The 12788-nt window shown below is 38.8% G+C and overlaps 1 protein-coding gene across 5 annotated transcripts in view; it reads right to left on the reverse strand.

The window, feature by feature from the left end:
* Positions 1-12788, reverse strand: part of ASB3 (ankyrin repeat and SOCS box containing 3) — a 108598-nt gene that overhangs the window by 70732 nt on the left and 25078 nt on the right. For 2 of the 5 annotated variants that reach the window (XM_055329167.1, XM_055329162.1), the window contains exons 1-4: positions 12612-12747; positions 9498-9748; positions 8816-9024; positions 75-236 (exon numbers count right to left, since the gene is read on the reverse strand). In XM_055329167.1, the coding sequence (XP_055185142.1) occupies positions 75-236; positions 8816-9011 (358 nt within the window). In that variant the 5' untranslated portion in view covers positions 9012-9024; positions 9498-9748; positions 12612-12747. Of the gene's footprint in view, positions 1-74; positions 237-8815; positions 9025-9497; positions 9749-12607; positions 12748-12788 lie in introns of those variants that run through there. The other 3 variants (XM_055329166.1, XM_055329165.1, XM_055329164.1) reach the window with 3 other exon arrangements.

The raw sequence follows: 12788 nt of genomic DNA on the forward strand, positions 1-12788 counted from the left end.
AATTAAGTTTAGTTTCCTTAAGAAAAAAATTAAAAATAAAAAACTGCATCTGTACTACAAACAGCATACTTTACCTAAAAACAGTGGCGTGGTTTCCTCTAAAGTAGTTGCATTAGGATCTGCCCCAGCTTCTAAAAGAATCTGTACAATCTTCCAATGTCCTTGACTTGCAGCAAGATGTAATGCACAGAAGCCCTCAAAAGTCTTTGTCTTAATGTAATTTTCAGATGAATCTACTGTAAAAACAAAAACAAAAACGAAATGTCAACTGGAAAATACCACTGCTATTTCTTGTGCTTAAAAAGGAAAGATTCCAAGAATTTGAAGAAATATTAAAAATATGATTTTAAATGGGAGGTCTGAGTTTAAAACTCAGACTAGAAAATCAAGAAACAGCTCTATAGGTGTCACAGTGTGAAAAGCCCTCTGGTATTCTTAACGCACAAATTCTGCCCACAAACTCATTTTCTATTCCCTAATTTCCAGTGGGGAGGGGGGAAAGGGAGTGGCAGGATTTGAAAAGTAACCCAAAAGCAAGATCTGAAGAGGATACAGCACCAAAATTGTGCTTAAGCAAGCTATTAATAAATTTGATTTTTTTCTTAATTTCTAAGTTTCCATGAGAAATGGTCTCATCTCAAATGAGCATTACTTCCTTGTATTCAATTAATAATATGATGGTAGTTTAAAATACTCCTTTTCTAACCTAAGACTACAGTCTAATAGCTAATAAAGACTACGCTTCTAAAATAATAAAATGTAATAAAATGCACCCCAAAGAAATCAAAGAGTGGCATACAACTTCTAAGAATTAATTTGCTTTAAGGTTTCTAGGGTTTGTTATAAAAATCTCAAGATTCTGATAAAATTAAAATTACGTAAATAATGTGTACATTAAAATTTTTTAACTCCACCGCAAAATATAGTATTGAAGTCACTTTGAGGCTACAAAAAGTCACTTTGAAAAGTGATTTTCTTACTTTTGCTTCCAAAACAGTAAAAGTCTAACCCCACAATAAAAGAATGGGCTATAGGGTGGACAGTGAAGGCATTTTGAGGCTACAAAAAAATTTTAAGACTTTAAATAATGTTTTCTTGAAAAACTAGGCTTAATGTCCTTGAATAAAATAATCATCTGTTTTAAGTAATTCTTTTAAATGTAACCCACTGATGAAATGGGCAAAGATATAATAATATTCAAATATCAGCTTGTAAGCATAAATACTTTTTGTAAAAAGCTTCAAACTTTACAGATGCACAACTAAACAGCAAGATAGAGCAGTTATATTTTTAAAGCTCATATCACGGAGGCACCTGGGTGGCTTAGTAGGTTGAGGATCTGCCTTTCCGCTCAGGTCATGATCTCCAGGACCTCCAATAGAGCCCCTCGTTGCAGTAGCCTTCTTGCTCAGGAGGGAGTCTGCTTCTCTCTCTCTCTCTCTCTCTCTCTCTCTCTCTCCCCCTCTGCCCCTCTCCACTGCTTATTCTCTTTCTCTCTCTCTCTCTCTCCTCTCTTGCTCTCAAATAAATAAAATCTTAAAAAAATAAAATTTTAAAAATAGAGCTCATATCAAAAAACAGTATTTCCCAGATTAGTCAGAAACTGACCTTTATTCAGATATCCACAAAACTAGAAGGTTAAGATAAAAACTAGAAATACACAGATATATATAGATATACAGACAGCTCCAAATGGGAAATCTCAATATTACAAAGATGCCCATTTTTTCCATTCTAATCAAAATGCCAAAAGAGCAGGCTGTTGTTCAGCTGGTTGCTTTTATACTTGGTTAAAGTGACTGAAGTTGATAGGGATAGGGGAGGGCAGAAAAGAATAGCAAAGAAGTTAGAAAAATAAAGTACTGAGACGAGACTAGACTTATTCTGTATACTAAACCCAGTCTTAAAGTTAGAATAAGTAAAACAATGTGGCACTGACACAAAGGGAGAGAGGAGGGTGCCCCTGAGGGAGTGGAGCCAGCAGAAGTAAAAAGAAACAATGAAGAGATGATGACCTAGGCCAATGTAGGGTAGGACACTAAGGAAATTTCCTTTGGAAACAAAGGATGTTCTCATTCACTGAGAAAAAAAAAAGAGAGAGATAAAGCTTAATCCTAGCCATTTAAAAGACAAATAGAGGGGCACAAAGAGAGGGGCACCTGGGTGGCTCAGTAGTTGAATGTCTGCCTTTGGCTCAGGTCAGGATCCTGGGGTCCTGGGATTAAATCCTGCTTCTCCCTCTGCCTATGTCCCTGCCTCTCTGTCTCTCTCCTGAATAAATGAATAAAATCTTAAAAAATAAAATAATAAAATAAAATAAAATAAAATAAATAAACCAAAGAGAGAACCTTACCTAATGTATGCAATTAAAAAAAAAAAAGCCCACCAGGCAGAGGCAGTGGGGGAAATCTCAGGATAGAATAGGGACTGTGACAAAACCATCTAACTGGATTACAAATGGATGACACTTTAGAAGATGGTTTCATCATGAGTAGAAACTGTAAGGCCAAAGACAAAAGGTGTACAAGTACGCTGCACGCTAGTGAGTAAAGTTGTTTTGCATAGGGAAAAAGATTAACAATTCTGAAACCACTATATATGTACAATAAGATCGAACAAATGAATGTATGGTTGACAGTGATGGTCTCACCTTTGGGAAGAGAGGTTACAAAGAAGTAAAGGAAGAAGGCTAGAATGAACCACATGGTACTGGATTAGAATCCAGACATCAGTTTATGAGCTTGTGTTTAGCTTTAATACAGATACAGATGGATACAGAAATACTTATAAGTATGTGTATATACATGGGTTAATATATTTCCTAACTCTGCTAAAAGAGTTTAAAAGTAAAGACATGCCAGGAGCCAGGAGCACACTCAGTGCCCAGATCTTGGTTTTGAGTACCATTCTCCAACAAAAGGAACCAGGGCTCCTAAGAAAATAGCTGATTCTACAGTTGCCACACAGAATATACAAAATGAGCCTGGAGCATCTCCAGGTCCAGCAAGTAAAAAAAGGTGCTTAAAAAACAAAACGGGGGGGGGGGGGGGGACCTGGGTGGCTCAGTTGGTTAAGCATCTGCCTTCAGCTCAGGTCATGATCTTGAAGTCCCAGGATCGAGCCCTATGCTAGGTTCCCTGCTCAGTGGAGAATCTCCTTTTCCCTCTCCTTCTGCCCCTCCCCCTGGCTCCTTCTCTCTCTCTCTCTCTCTCTCTCTCTCTCTCTCTCTCTCTCATGCACTCTTTCTCTCAAATAAATAAAAGCTTAAAAATATAAGGTCCTGTCAAGGAAACACAAGAGCCAATCTGGAAAGGTACTCAATGACAAAAACTAGAACAAACTGAGCAACAAAATAAATAACATCATTTGGATTATAACTCAATATATAAAATTAATACATAGGAGTCCTAGAAAACATAAATGATTGAATAAATAAAGAGAGGAGATACTCTAAATACCAAAAAAATTCCAAATAATTTATGTAGATACTCCCCACTCAAGGAAGGGAGGAAAAAAAAAAAAAAAGTAAGGGAGCTTAATTCTCACCTGAGGGTCACCCTTAGCAATTTGTGTACACACCTATGTTAGGAAAGAAAAAAAAAAAAAAAAAACCCGTGCAATTATCTATGAAATAAAGAAAAGGCACTTCTCACTCAGGATGAAAAATAGTGAAGTCAGTCAACTACTAAATTGAGATCTTAGGGCAGCCCTGGTGGCTCAGCGGTTTAGCGCCACCTTCGGCCTAGGGCATGATCCTGGAGACCCGGGATCGAGTCCCACGTCGGGCTCCCTACATGGAGCCTGCTTCTCCCTCTGCCTGTGACTCCGCCTCTCTCTCTGTCTCTCTCTGATGAATAAAGTCCTTTTTAAATAATAATAATAATAATAATAATAATAATAAAATAAATTGAGATCTTAAAAGATTTTACCTATCAAAAAAAATACATTTAAATAGCTAACTCTAAAACCACTGGATCAGGAAAGTAACCTGGTTTAACAACACAGTAGATTTAGAGTTAGAAGATTTGGGCTGCAATCCTAGCTCCACCAAATCTACTTTGGATTCCCTTTGGGTAAATTACTCAAACTCTCTGAAGCATAGGTTTCTTAACAGTAAAACCAAGATAAAACAGCTGGCCTAAACCCTTAAAGGAGTTCAACAGAATTACAGCATTTTATACTGTCACAATTGTCGCAAATTTGGGAAAGTCTCCAGAACATTATTTTTTTAAGTTCTATTTATTTCAGAGAGAGAGTAAGTGGGCACACATGGGGGAGGGGCAGAAAGACAGGGAGAGAGTCTCAAGGAGACTCAACACTGAGCACAGAATCCAACTTAGGGCTCAAGCTACGACCCTAGGATCAAGACCCTAGCCGAAACCAAGAGTCTGATGCTTAACTGACTATGCCACCCAGGTGCCCTCCAAAACATCATTTTAAGAAAGCTGTCCGGACCCAATATAAATTGGTTTTGGAAATTCCAATAATAAACTGTCCTTCTTAACTGATACATAGGGACCAAAGGGACCTTACCTATCTTGAACTAGACTATCAACCACCACCCTCTCACTCTCTTCCTTTCCTTATAAATTCTTAGGAAAATGGCTCATAACACTATTTTTAATGCCTTAACTTCTACTTGCTTTTCACTGCAAGGCAAAGCAGTTTCTGCTTCTATTCTAATTATTGAAAAACTTTTTTAATTTTATTTATTTATTCATGAGAGACAGAGGGGGGGGGCAAAGACACAGGCAGAGGGAGAAGCAGGCCCCATGCAGGGAGCCCAATGTGGGACTCGGTCCAGGGTCTCCATGATCACACCCGGGACTGAGGGCAGCACTAAACCACTGAGCCACCTGGGCTGCCCTAATTATTGAAGTTTTAAATGTAAAGGTATTAAAGACTTCATAATGGACAAACCCATAATGGGCACTTCAGTTCCTTTATGACAACTTGGAAGTTCTTCCTTGGCTGCACTTTCAGATTTTAAAGATTTTATTTATTTAGTTGAGAGAGAGAGAACAGGTGCAAAGGCCAGGGCCAAGGGGCGGAGGGGAGAGGGGGCAGTGATGAAGGAAAAGCTGACTCCTGGATGAGCAGGGATCCCAACTGGGGGCATGATCCCAGGACCCTGGGATCATGACCTGAGCTGAAGGCAGAAGCTTAACCAACAGCCACCCAGGCGCCCCTGAAATGTTGGAATATTTCTAATCTTACAGATGAAGAAAATGAAGCACCAAGAGATTAAAAGACCTGTCCGAGACCACACTAATTTAGTGGCAGGGTCAGCAGAACCCAGGTCCATCTGAACACAACTCTTAATCCTATGTTACACTGCCTGTCTACCAAATGATCTTCAGCATCTGTTATCATGCCCAGTATGACAGCGTATTTTCTTAACACGAACTTAAAAAAAGTACTATGAATTAGTTCATATATTTGCCAAATAAAAATATTTGGTGGTGATATGCTACAATTAACTACAAAATTTTAAATGACCTTTAATTAGTAAGTGGTTTAATACTGAATGGCATGATTAATTCCCACTGAAGGGCACTACTGTCTTCTAAAATGAAAAGATGCTTAAAATCTCCGTACCTAGGGACGCCTAGTTGGCTCAGCAGTTTGGTGCCTGCCTTCAGCCCAGGGCGTGATCCTGGAGACCCGGGATCGAGTCCCATGTCGGGCTCCCTACATGGAGCCTGCTTCTCTCTCTCTGCCTCTCTCTGCCTGTGTCTCTGCCCCTATTTCTGTGTCTCTCATGAATAAATTAAAAAAATGTTAAAAATTTAAAAAAAAAAAAAAAAAGCTCCGTACCTATTACATAAACTTCCAATACAGGAAAGAAGACAAGCAAATTTGTTATTTATATTAATACTTTAAATAGAAAGTTAAAGCAAAAAACATATACATGCATATTAAATTTTTAAGTAACCCATACCACAGTTGAATGCTCTTCTCCAACTTGAATGAGAAAATCATGTATGATTCTTGGGCTAGATTCTGGGTATAAACTGAAGAAAAGGTAAAGCAAATTCTTTCTAAATATCTAAGATGTTTCCAATCGTTTTATGTAGCACTTTCGTAACTTTAGTACACTAATAAAAGGCATGTTTTAAGAATCTCTGGCAGTTCACTAATACTAAATGAAATTCAAGGAAATAGAAATTATGTAAAAGTGTCTTATAAGAAGACACTTTTATATATACTAGCAGAGCTATAAAGGACAAGAGAATTATGAACTAAATAAAATACAGATATAAGCAGTAAGGGATGTTATACAGGTATAACAAGTAACAGAAATGTCGAACTTGCTTTGGAAACTTTTAAGATTAACCCATAATTGTGAGTTGACTGGTACAGATATAAAGATGACACTGTCACCAATAAGCAAAAGAGATCTCACTTCAGTTCTCCAGACTAAAAATTTTTGTACTTCATTATCATTTTAAAATATATCCTCACGTGTAGCTGTATGCTAGCTAGACCTTTTACAAAATAGCTACCATTCCTCACTGGTCAATGTTCCTGAACTTGAATCATCCAAGTAAGTTTAAACTGTTTTTAAAAGGCAGGGGATCTGAATAAAGTATGGACTTTAGTTAATTTACAAAAGGGGAGATGGGCCAGAAGAACATATAAAACATTTTTTAAAGTGACCAATAGGCTAAGGTGGCCTTTCTGCCTCATTCTAGTCTTTTTCTAGTTAATGAATCAAATAATCAGATCTAATCGAATTTTGGACATTAGTTCCAACTATAGAGAACAACCAAACTCATGGAAGACTAAAATCAAAAATGTTACCACCTCCTAAAACAAGACATATACCTGCTTCCTAGTCTCTGCACACCCTACTTCCTAATCCCTGTGTACACACTACATGTAAACCAGATTTATTTCAGTTTATTCATTCCAGTTTTATAACAGTTTATTATTTATTCCAATTTATTTCCTAACAGTGAACTCTAATAAAAATACAGAGAGAAAATTGTAGTTGACCATTTGTATCATCATTGATACATATACTTATACATACATAGTTATTAACTATGTGTGGCTATTTTGTTCTCCAAAAACATCAAGCCTAAAAAAGTCTAGTCATTAAAAATAAAGGTGATACTTAAAATTTCTAACAGAAAACACAGATGACTTGAATAGCCAATTCAAACACATTTAGTCAAAAGCATGCCTAAGTTTATTCTGCAGCTATAGGGAAAAAAACTGCAACATAAACAATATTGTTCTGACATGGGAAGAAGTAACAGTATATTGGGAACGACCTTTTTGACTAGAAAAGAATATTTAAATTCATTCCTTTATCAGTAGAGATAGACCAGGAACTCAAAGCTATAGGAACTAACTTCAAACAAAGTCTGAAAACACGATCAAAGTTTTTAAAATCTGAGGCATAAAGTCTATTTTTCTAGTATCTCTGAATAGTCAACTATAACAGACTCTAGTAGAACATTTGCCTAGCAGTCATAACCAACTTCCTGTATTATGATTTGGGGAATTTAGCCTTGCCATCTCTCATCCCTTAAAACAAAGCAAATAAAAATCTATGCCATAAAAACAGGATTATTTCCTTTCCCATCCATGAAGCCATGAGTTAGTTCTGATGAACTATGGCACCAGAAGTCTAAATTCTGAGTAGCTCTACCTGTGATTACAAGTACACAGGGGAAGAGGAATCGGAATTCCCATGATCAATGAAAAGTGAATGGTTCACTGAGCATTACAACAGTGTTGCATTCAACCTCAGTTTAAATAAACTAAATGCTAAAAATGTTTACTTTGATTAAATGCTGGAAGGATGCCATAGTGGAAAAAAGGTGGGCTTCAGAATCAGAGAAATGGGTTCTAGTTTATTATATAATCTTTGGACAAATCCGCTTCTCTGACACTTGGTAAACTTCTCACCAATAAATGAGGATAACAATACCTCAAGAGCAATTTCGTACGTATTAAATAATGTAAATCAAGGATCTAATACAATGACTATTACAAAGCAGTGCTCAAACACCATTATCCCCTCAACCTCAGAATCTCTCATTTAGTCTCTTTTACTGAGTCCTTTTCTCAATAGTGAGCTCACAAATATACTACTGGCTCTCAGAAAGGGGGGAAAAAAGCCCAAATTTATAGCTTTGGTTTACAGCACTGGTTGATTTCTGAAATGTAAATATTCTCACTTGACTGATCTCAGGTTATAAGCACAAAGTCAACTGAACACAGAGTTGGAAAGAGGTACACATGGCTACTCTCTGTCCCATTACCCTTTTACTCCCTCCACAACACTTTTACAATCTGAAATTATCTCGTTTAATGTTTAGGTATTGTCTGTCTCCCCCGACAGGAATATAAGCACCATAAAGGCAGGGACCTAGTCTATCCTGTTCTCTACCATGACCTCAAATGGAAAAAAAAAAAAAAAAAAAAAAGACTAATTCAAACAAAGCACTCATACCCACAATTCCAAGAACACTGTTCTTTTGGTTTGGAAAAGGAAAAAAGAATAAACATGACCAGTAACTACCAAATGCTTAATTAAAAGAGCTCACTCAGACAATAAAAATGGTCCAGGCACAGCAAGTTACACATAAAGGACAACATTTATAGATGTCCATCTGGTACAACAAACTTATATAACTGAAGACAAGCAATCTTATCATTCTTAATAATGCATAGACAGTTCTTTTATGGTCAGAGAAAAGGAATACAAATACTACTGTTAATAAATCCTACATGATGATTTTTTTATGTTTTATTGATCCAGCTTGTAGGCCCAGCCTCCCATACCCTGAATTTACTTTACCTGCATGAATTAACATCCGTAAACATTCTACAGAGTTGTGATAAGCTGCTTCATGAATTGGCATCCATCCCCTGTTATCAGCAACATCAACGCTACGTCCCTTTTTGAGCAGTTTTCTTAAGACTTTAACATTGCCTTCCCTGGCAGCAAGTCCAACCGTGGAGCATGTGTCAGAGTAAGCCTCTGTAAAATCCATTCTTTTGACCAGTCTACAAAACAAGGCAGAAAGAAAACACTATAGACAATAAAACAACACTGTACTCCTAAAGATTAGCAGATCGAAGCAAGCCTATCTTGCATCTGTCACAGGACTGCTGAGGAAAAGCCTAAGGTGGAGAAAGCGACCTGTCAAGCGACCTGAGGAAAAGGAGCTTACAGAGGCAGAGGCTTCCACAGCCTCTGCTGGAGTCTAAACCAGAAATGTCTCTGGGGAACTGGGATTCCTTGGAATGTTATTAAAGATATCAAGAGGGCAACCCCGGTAGCTCAGCGGTTTAGTGCTGTCTTCAGCCCAGGGCCTGATCCTGGAGACCCGGAATCGAATCCCACGTCTGGCTCCCTGCATGGAGCCTGCTTCTCCCTCTGCCTGTGTCTCTGCCTCTCTCTTTCTCTCATGCTCTGTGTGTCTCATGAATAAATAAATAAAATCTCAAACCAAAAAAAAAAAAAAAAAAAAAGATACCAAGAGTTTTAAGTGTTCTATCATTCCACTTCTAGAAATGTCCGAGCAGCAATTTCCTGCAGTCTTCTGCTCCTGTTCATATTCCACCGAATTGCATTCACTGGAATTCCGTGGATGAAGGAGCTAAACACCTCCAGTTAATCCCCAAGATGTAGTCTTTTACATACAGATGGCCATTTAACTAACAGCAATGCTCAGCCTCAAGAATTAAGTTGCAGTCCACTCCAGGGAAAAGCTAAATCCAAAAAAAGCTAGGAAAGGAATGAACAAAGGAAAAGAACAAAGATAAGTAATAACTAGTTTTTCTGCTGGTGCGTTCCAAAAGAGGCTTACATATTCATGTTTTCTTTCCTTGATGAAAATGTCCCACTGATGGAATATTTTGAATACACTGAAACGAATAAGAACATCATAAAAAGATGAGTCCAGCTTTCCTACACCAGCCTGGAAATTTCTTGACAGCATTAGTGCCTCTCCCTCATCATCTCCCTCCAAAGGTCATTTCAAGTTCCCCCAGTACAGTTCTCAGCAGATGATTCTCACAAAGACAGCTTCTTGTTAATCATACTGTATGAGGCTAAGGTTCAGGATTCTCAGGGAAAGGGTCATCTCCCAAGGGGCAGTGCCTCTTAATAACACTCATCTTCCAGTCTTTCTTAGTTTTTCTAATGATGTAAGGAGGTGGTTCATGAATTGTCAACATGTCTAGTCCAATACAGGTGAAAAACTTTCTACAACCCCATTCTAAATAATCTATACAGAAAATGAAGGTTTAGGGCAGCCCGGGTGGCTCAATGGTTTAGCGCCACCTTCAGCCCAGGGCCTGATCCTGGAGTCCCGGGATGGAGTCCCATGTCAGGCTCCTTGCATGGTGCCTGCTTCTCCCTCTGCCTGTGTCTGTGCCCCCCCCCCTCTCTCTGTCTCACGAATAAATAAAATCTTTAAAAAAAAAAAAAAAAAGAAGGTTTAAAATGAGAAATTAAAAGAAAGCACAAAGCAGGGCGCCCAGGTGGCTCAGTCAGTTAAGCATCTGCCTTTGGCTCAGGTCATGATCCCAGGATCCTGGGATCAAGCCTCACATCAGGTTCCCATCTTGGCAGGGAGCCTGATTCTTCTCCCTCTGCTACTCCTCTTGTCTGTACTTTCTCTCTCGGCCTCTCTGTGTCAAATAAATGAATAAAATCTTAAAAAGAAAAAGCACACAGCATTTCTTGTAAGAAATTTAAATTTATCCATTGTCACATTAAAATATAAAGCTATAACTGCGGAAGTTGATTCTATAGTCAGCCTAAAAGCTAACATTAGCTACCGTTAATCTGATTGGATCAAATGGTCCGTTACTAGAAAAGTGAAGATATTTATTACAGAATATCTAATTATGCAGTTGACAGCTATTTACTATGCACCAACAGCTGATCAGTAAAGTGGCAGATATAAAGATGATATAGATTTATGGACAGCCTCACAGAAATGATAAATACATGTTATTCAAAACAGAAGGAAGAAAGTACTCCAAGACAAGTAGAGATAAAGAGCCATGGCTGGTCAAAGAAGGAAGAGGTTTCGTCCTAGTGAGAAGATGTGAGGGATGTGAACAGGCCCTTCAATACAGGATCTGACAATGAGAAAAAGGGCAGAGGAGCATTCCTAGGCCAAAGGAGAAACACAACCAACACTATGTAAAAGAACAAGCAAGGGTGAATAGGGACAGTGACTAAGGGGAAAATTACTTTACTTTGGAAGGAGGATTAGCTAAACAAAAAACAGGAGGAAAAGGAGCTTACAGAGGCAGCTAAAGGCCAAACTGTGGAGGATGAATGCTAAGTTACACTTTGTTGAAAGATGCTAACTTCCAGCTAAAGCCATTACATCCAAGTTTCACAAAAAAGAAGAGACCACATGTTTTATGGCAATTTACAGCATATTCACCTAACACAAGAAAAAATTGTTCCTATGTAAGAAAAACATATGCACGCGCAGACACACACAGAGACAAGAATACCCCTCCAAAGACCTTAAAAAACAGTATTCTAGTAAAAACAAGTATGAATCCCTTTCCAATTGTGGCTTTTCTCAGTTACAAATACTATTAATGGATCTAGATTAACGAAAATAACCTGAAAAAAAAAATATTGGAACTGGGTAATATCTTTGAGATTCTTAAGGGAAGGAGAAGCCAAAAGAAATATACTATAGCAGAATCACTCCCCTCCACCCTTAATGCCAGCCAACTCCTTAACATGCATCAACTATATGCAAGATCTCCTATAAAATCCTTCCCACATTCTTGACTAAAAATGAGTACGAGGTCAAACAACCAAATGTGGTGTATAAACCTGAAATGGATCCTGGATGGTGAAAAGTATTAAAAATACCAGTCTTAAATAAATAAATAAATAAATAAATAAATAAATAAATAAATAAATAAATAAATAAATAAAAATGAAAATATCAGCCTCAAAAAGCAACTGTGAGACCATGAATGAAATCTAAATATGTAATAGATGTCATTTTGTTCATTTTCTTAGACGTGATAACGGCATTCTGTAAGTACTTGGCACTAAAAAGTAACAGCTGCTACTCACTTCTAATGTTTTAGATTAAAAAGTACAGAGAGGGGGGGAAGTAACTGGCTAAACGTCAGAGTGGATCCAGGTGGAGAGTACCGGGACGGTTACTATACTTGCTCAATCCTTTTCTCTGTATGTCTGAAACTTTTCGAGAAGGTTCGGCGTAGGTGGAAGCCAACCATCCTGGGCAATGTGAAACTTGAACTTGGAAAATACACGAAAAGACCTTTATTTTTTAAGCTAAGTTTTTTCTTTCTAACAGCTTCCTTCTGGTTCCTTAAGAGTCCGAATAATACTCTTTGTGTCTGGGCGCTTTAAAATCGTGTTCTGTCGCTGAGGACCACGACGCAGACATCCACCCCGGGAGGACGCCCGCCGCCCGCCGCCCGCGACACGACCCGGGGACGCGGACCCGCGGGGGAGGGACCCCGCCAGGGGCTGGCGCTTCTCCCCGGAGCAACGCGCCCACACCCCAAACCGGATACCACGGCAGGTTAGACGCATCACCTCTAAAGCCGGCGCAGGAGACAAAAGCCGCACCTACTCTTTTCTGAAGGAGCCGCTCACAACACCGAAGCGGACGAGGCCGTTCCGCGTGTGAACGTCAGTGCGAGCTGCACGGCAGCACTTCGGCCGCGGCGTACGACCGGGGGCAAACTGCGTTGCGCGAAGGCAGACGTGCACGGGCGGGGGGCGGGGGGCGGGGGGTGAGCGGCAAGCC

The sequence above is a fragment of the Nyctereutes procyonoides genome, unplaced genomic scaffold, assembly GCF_905146905.1.
Source record: "Nyctereutes procyonoides isolate TBG_1078 unplaced genomic scaffold, NYPRO_anot_genome, whole genome shotgun sequence".
Taxonomy (NCBI): Eukaryota; Metazoa; Chordata; class Mammalia; order Carnivora; family Canidae; genus Nyctereutes; species Nyctereutes procyonoides.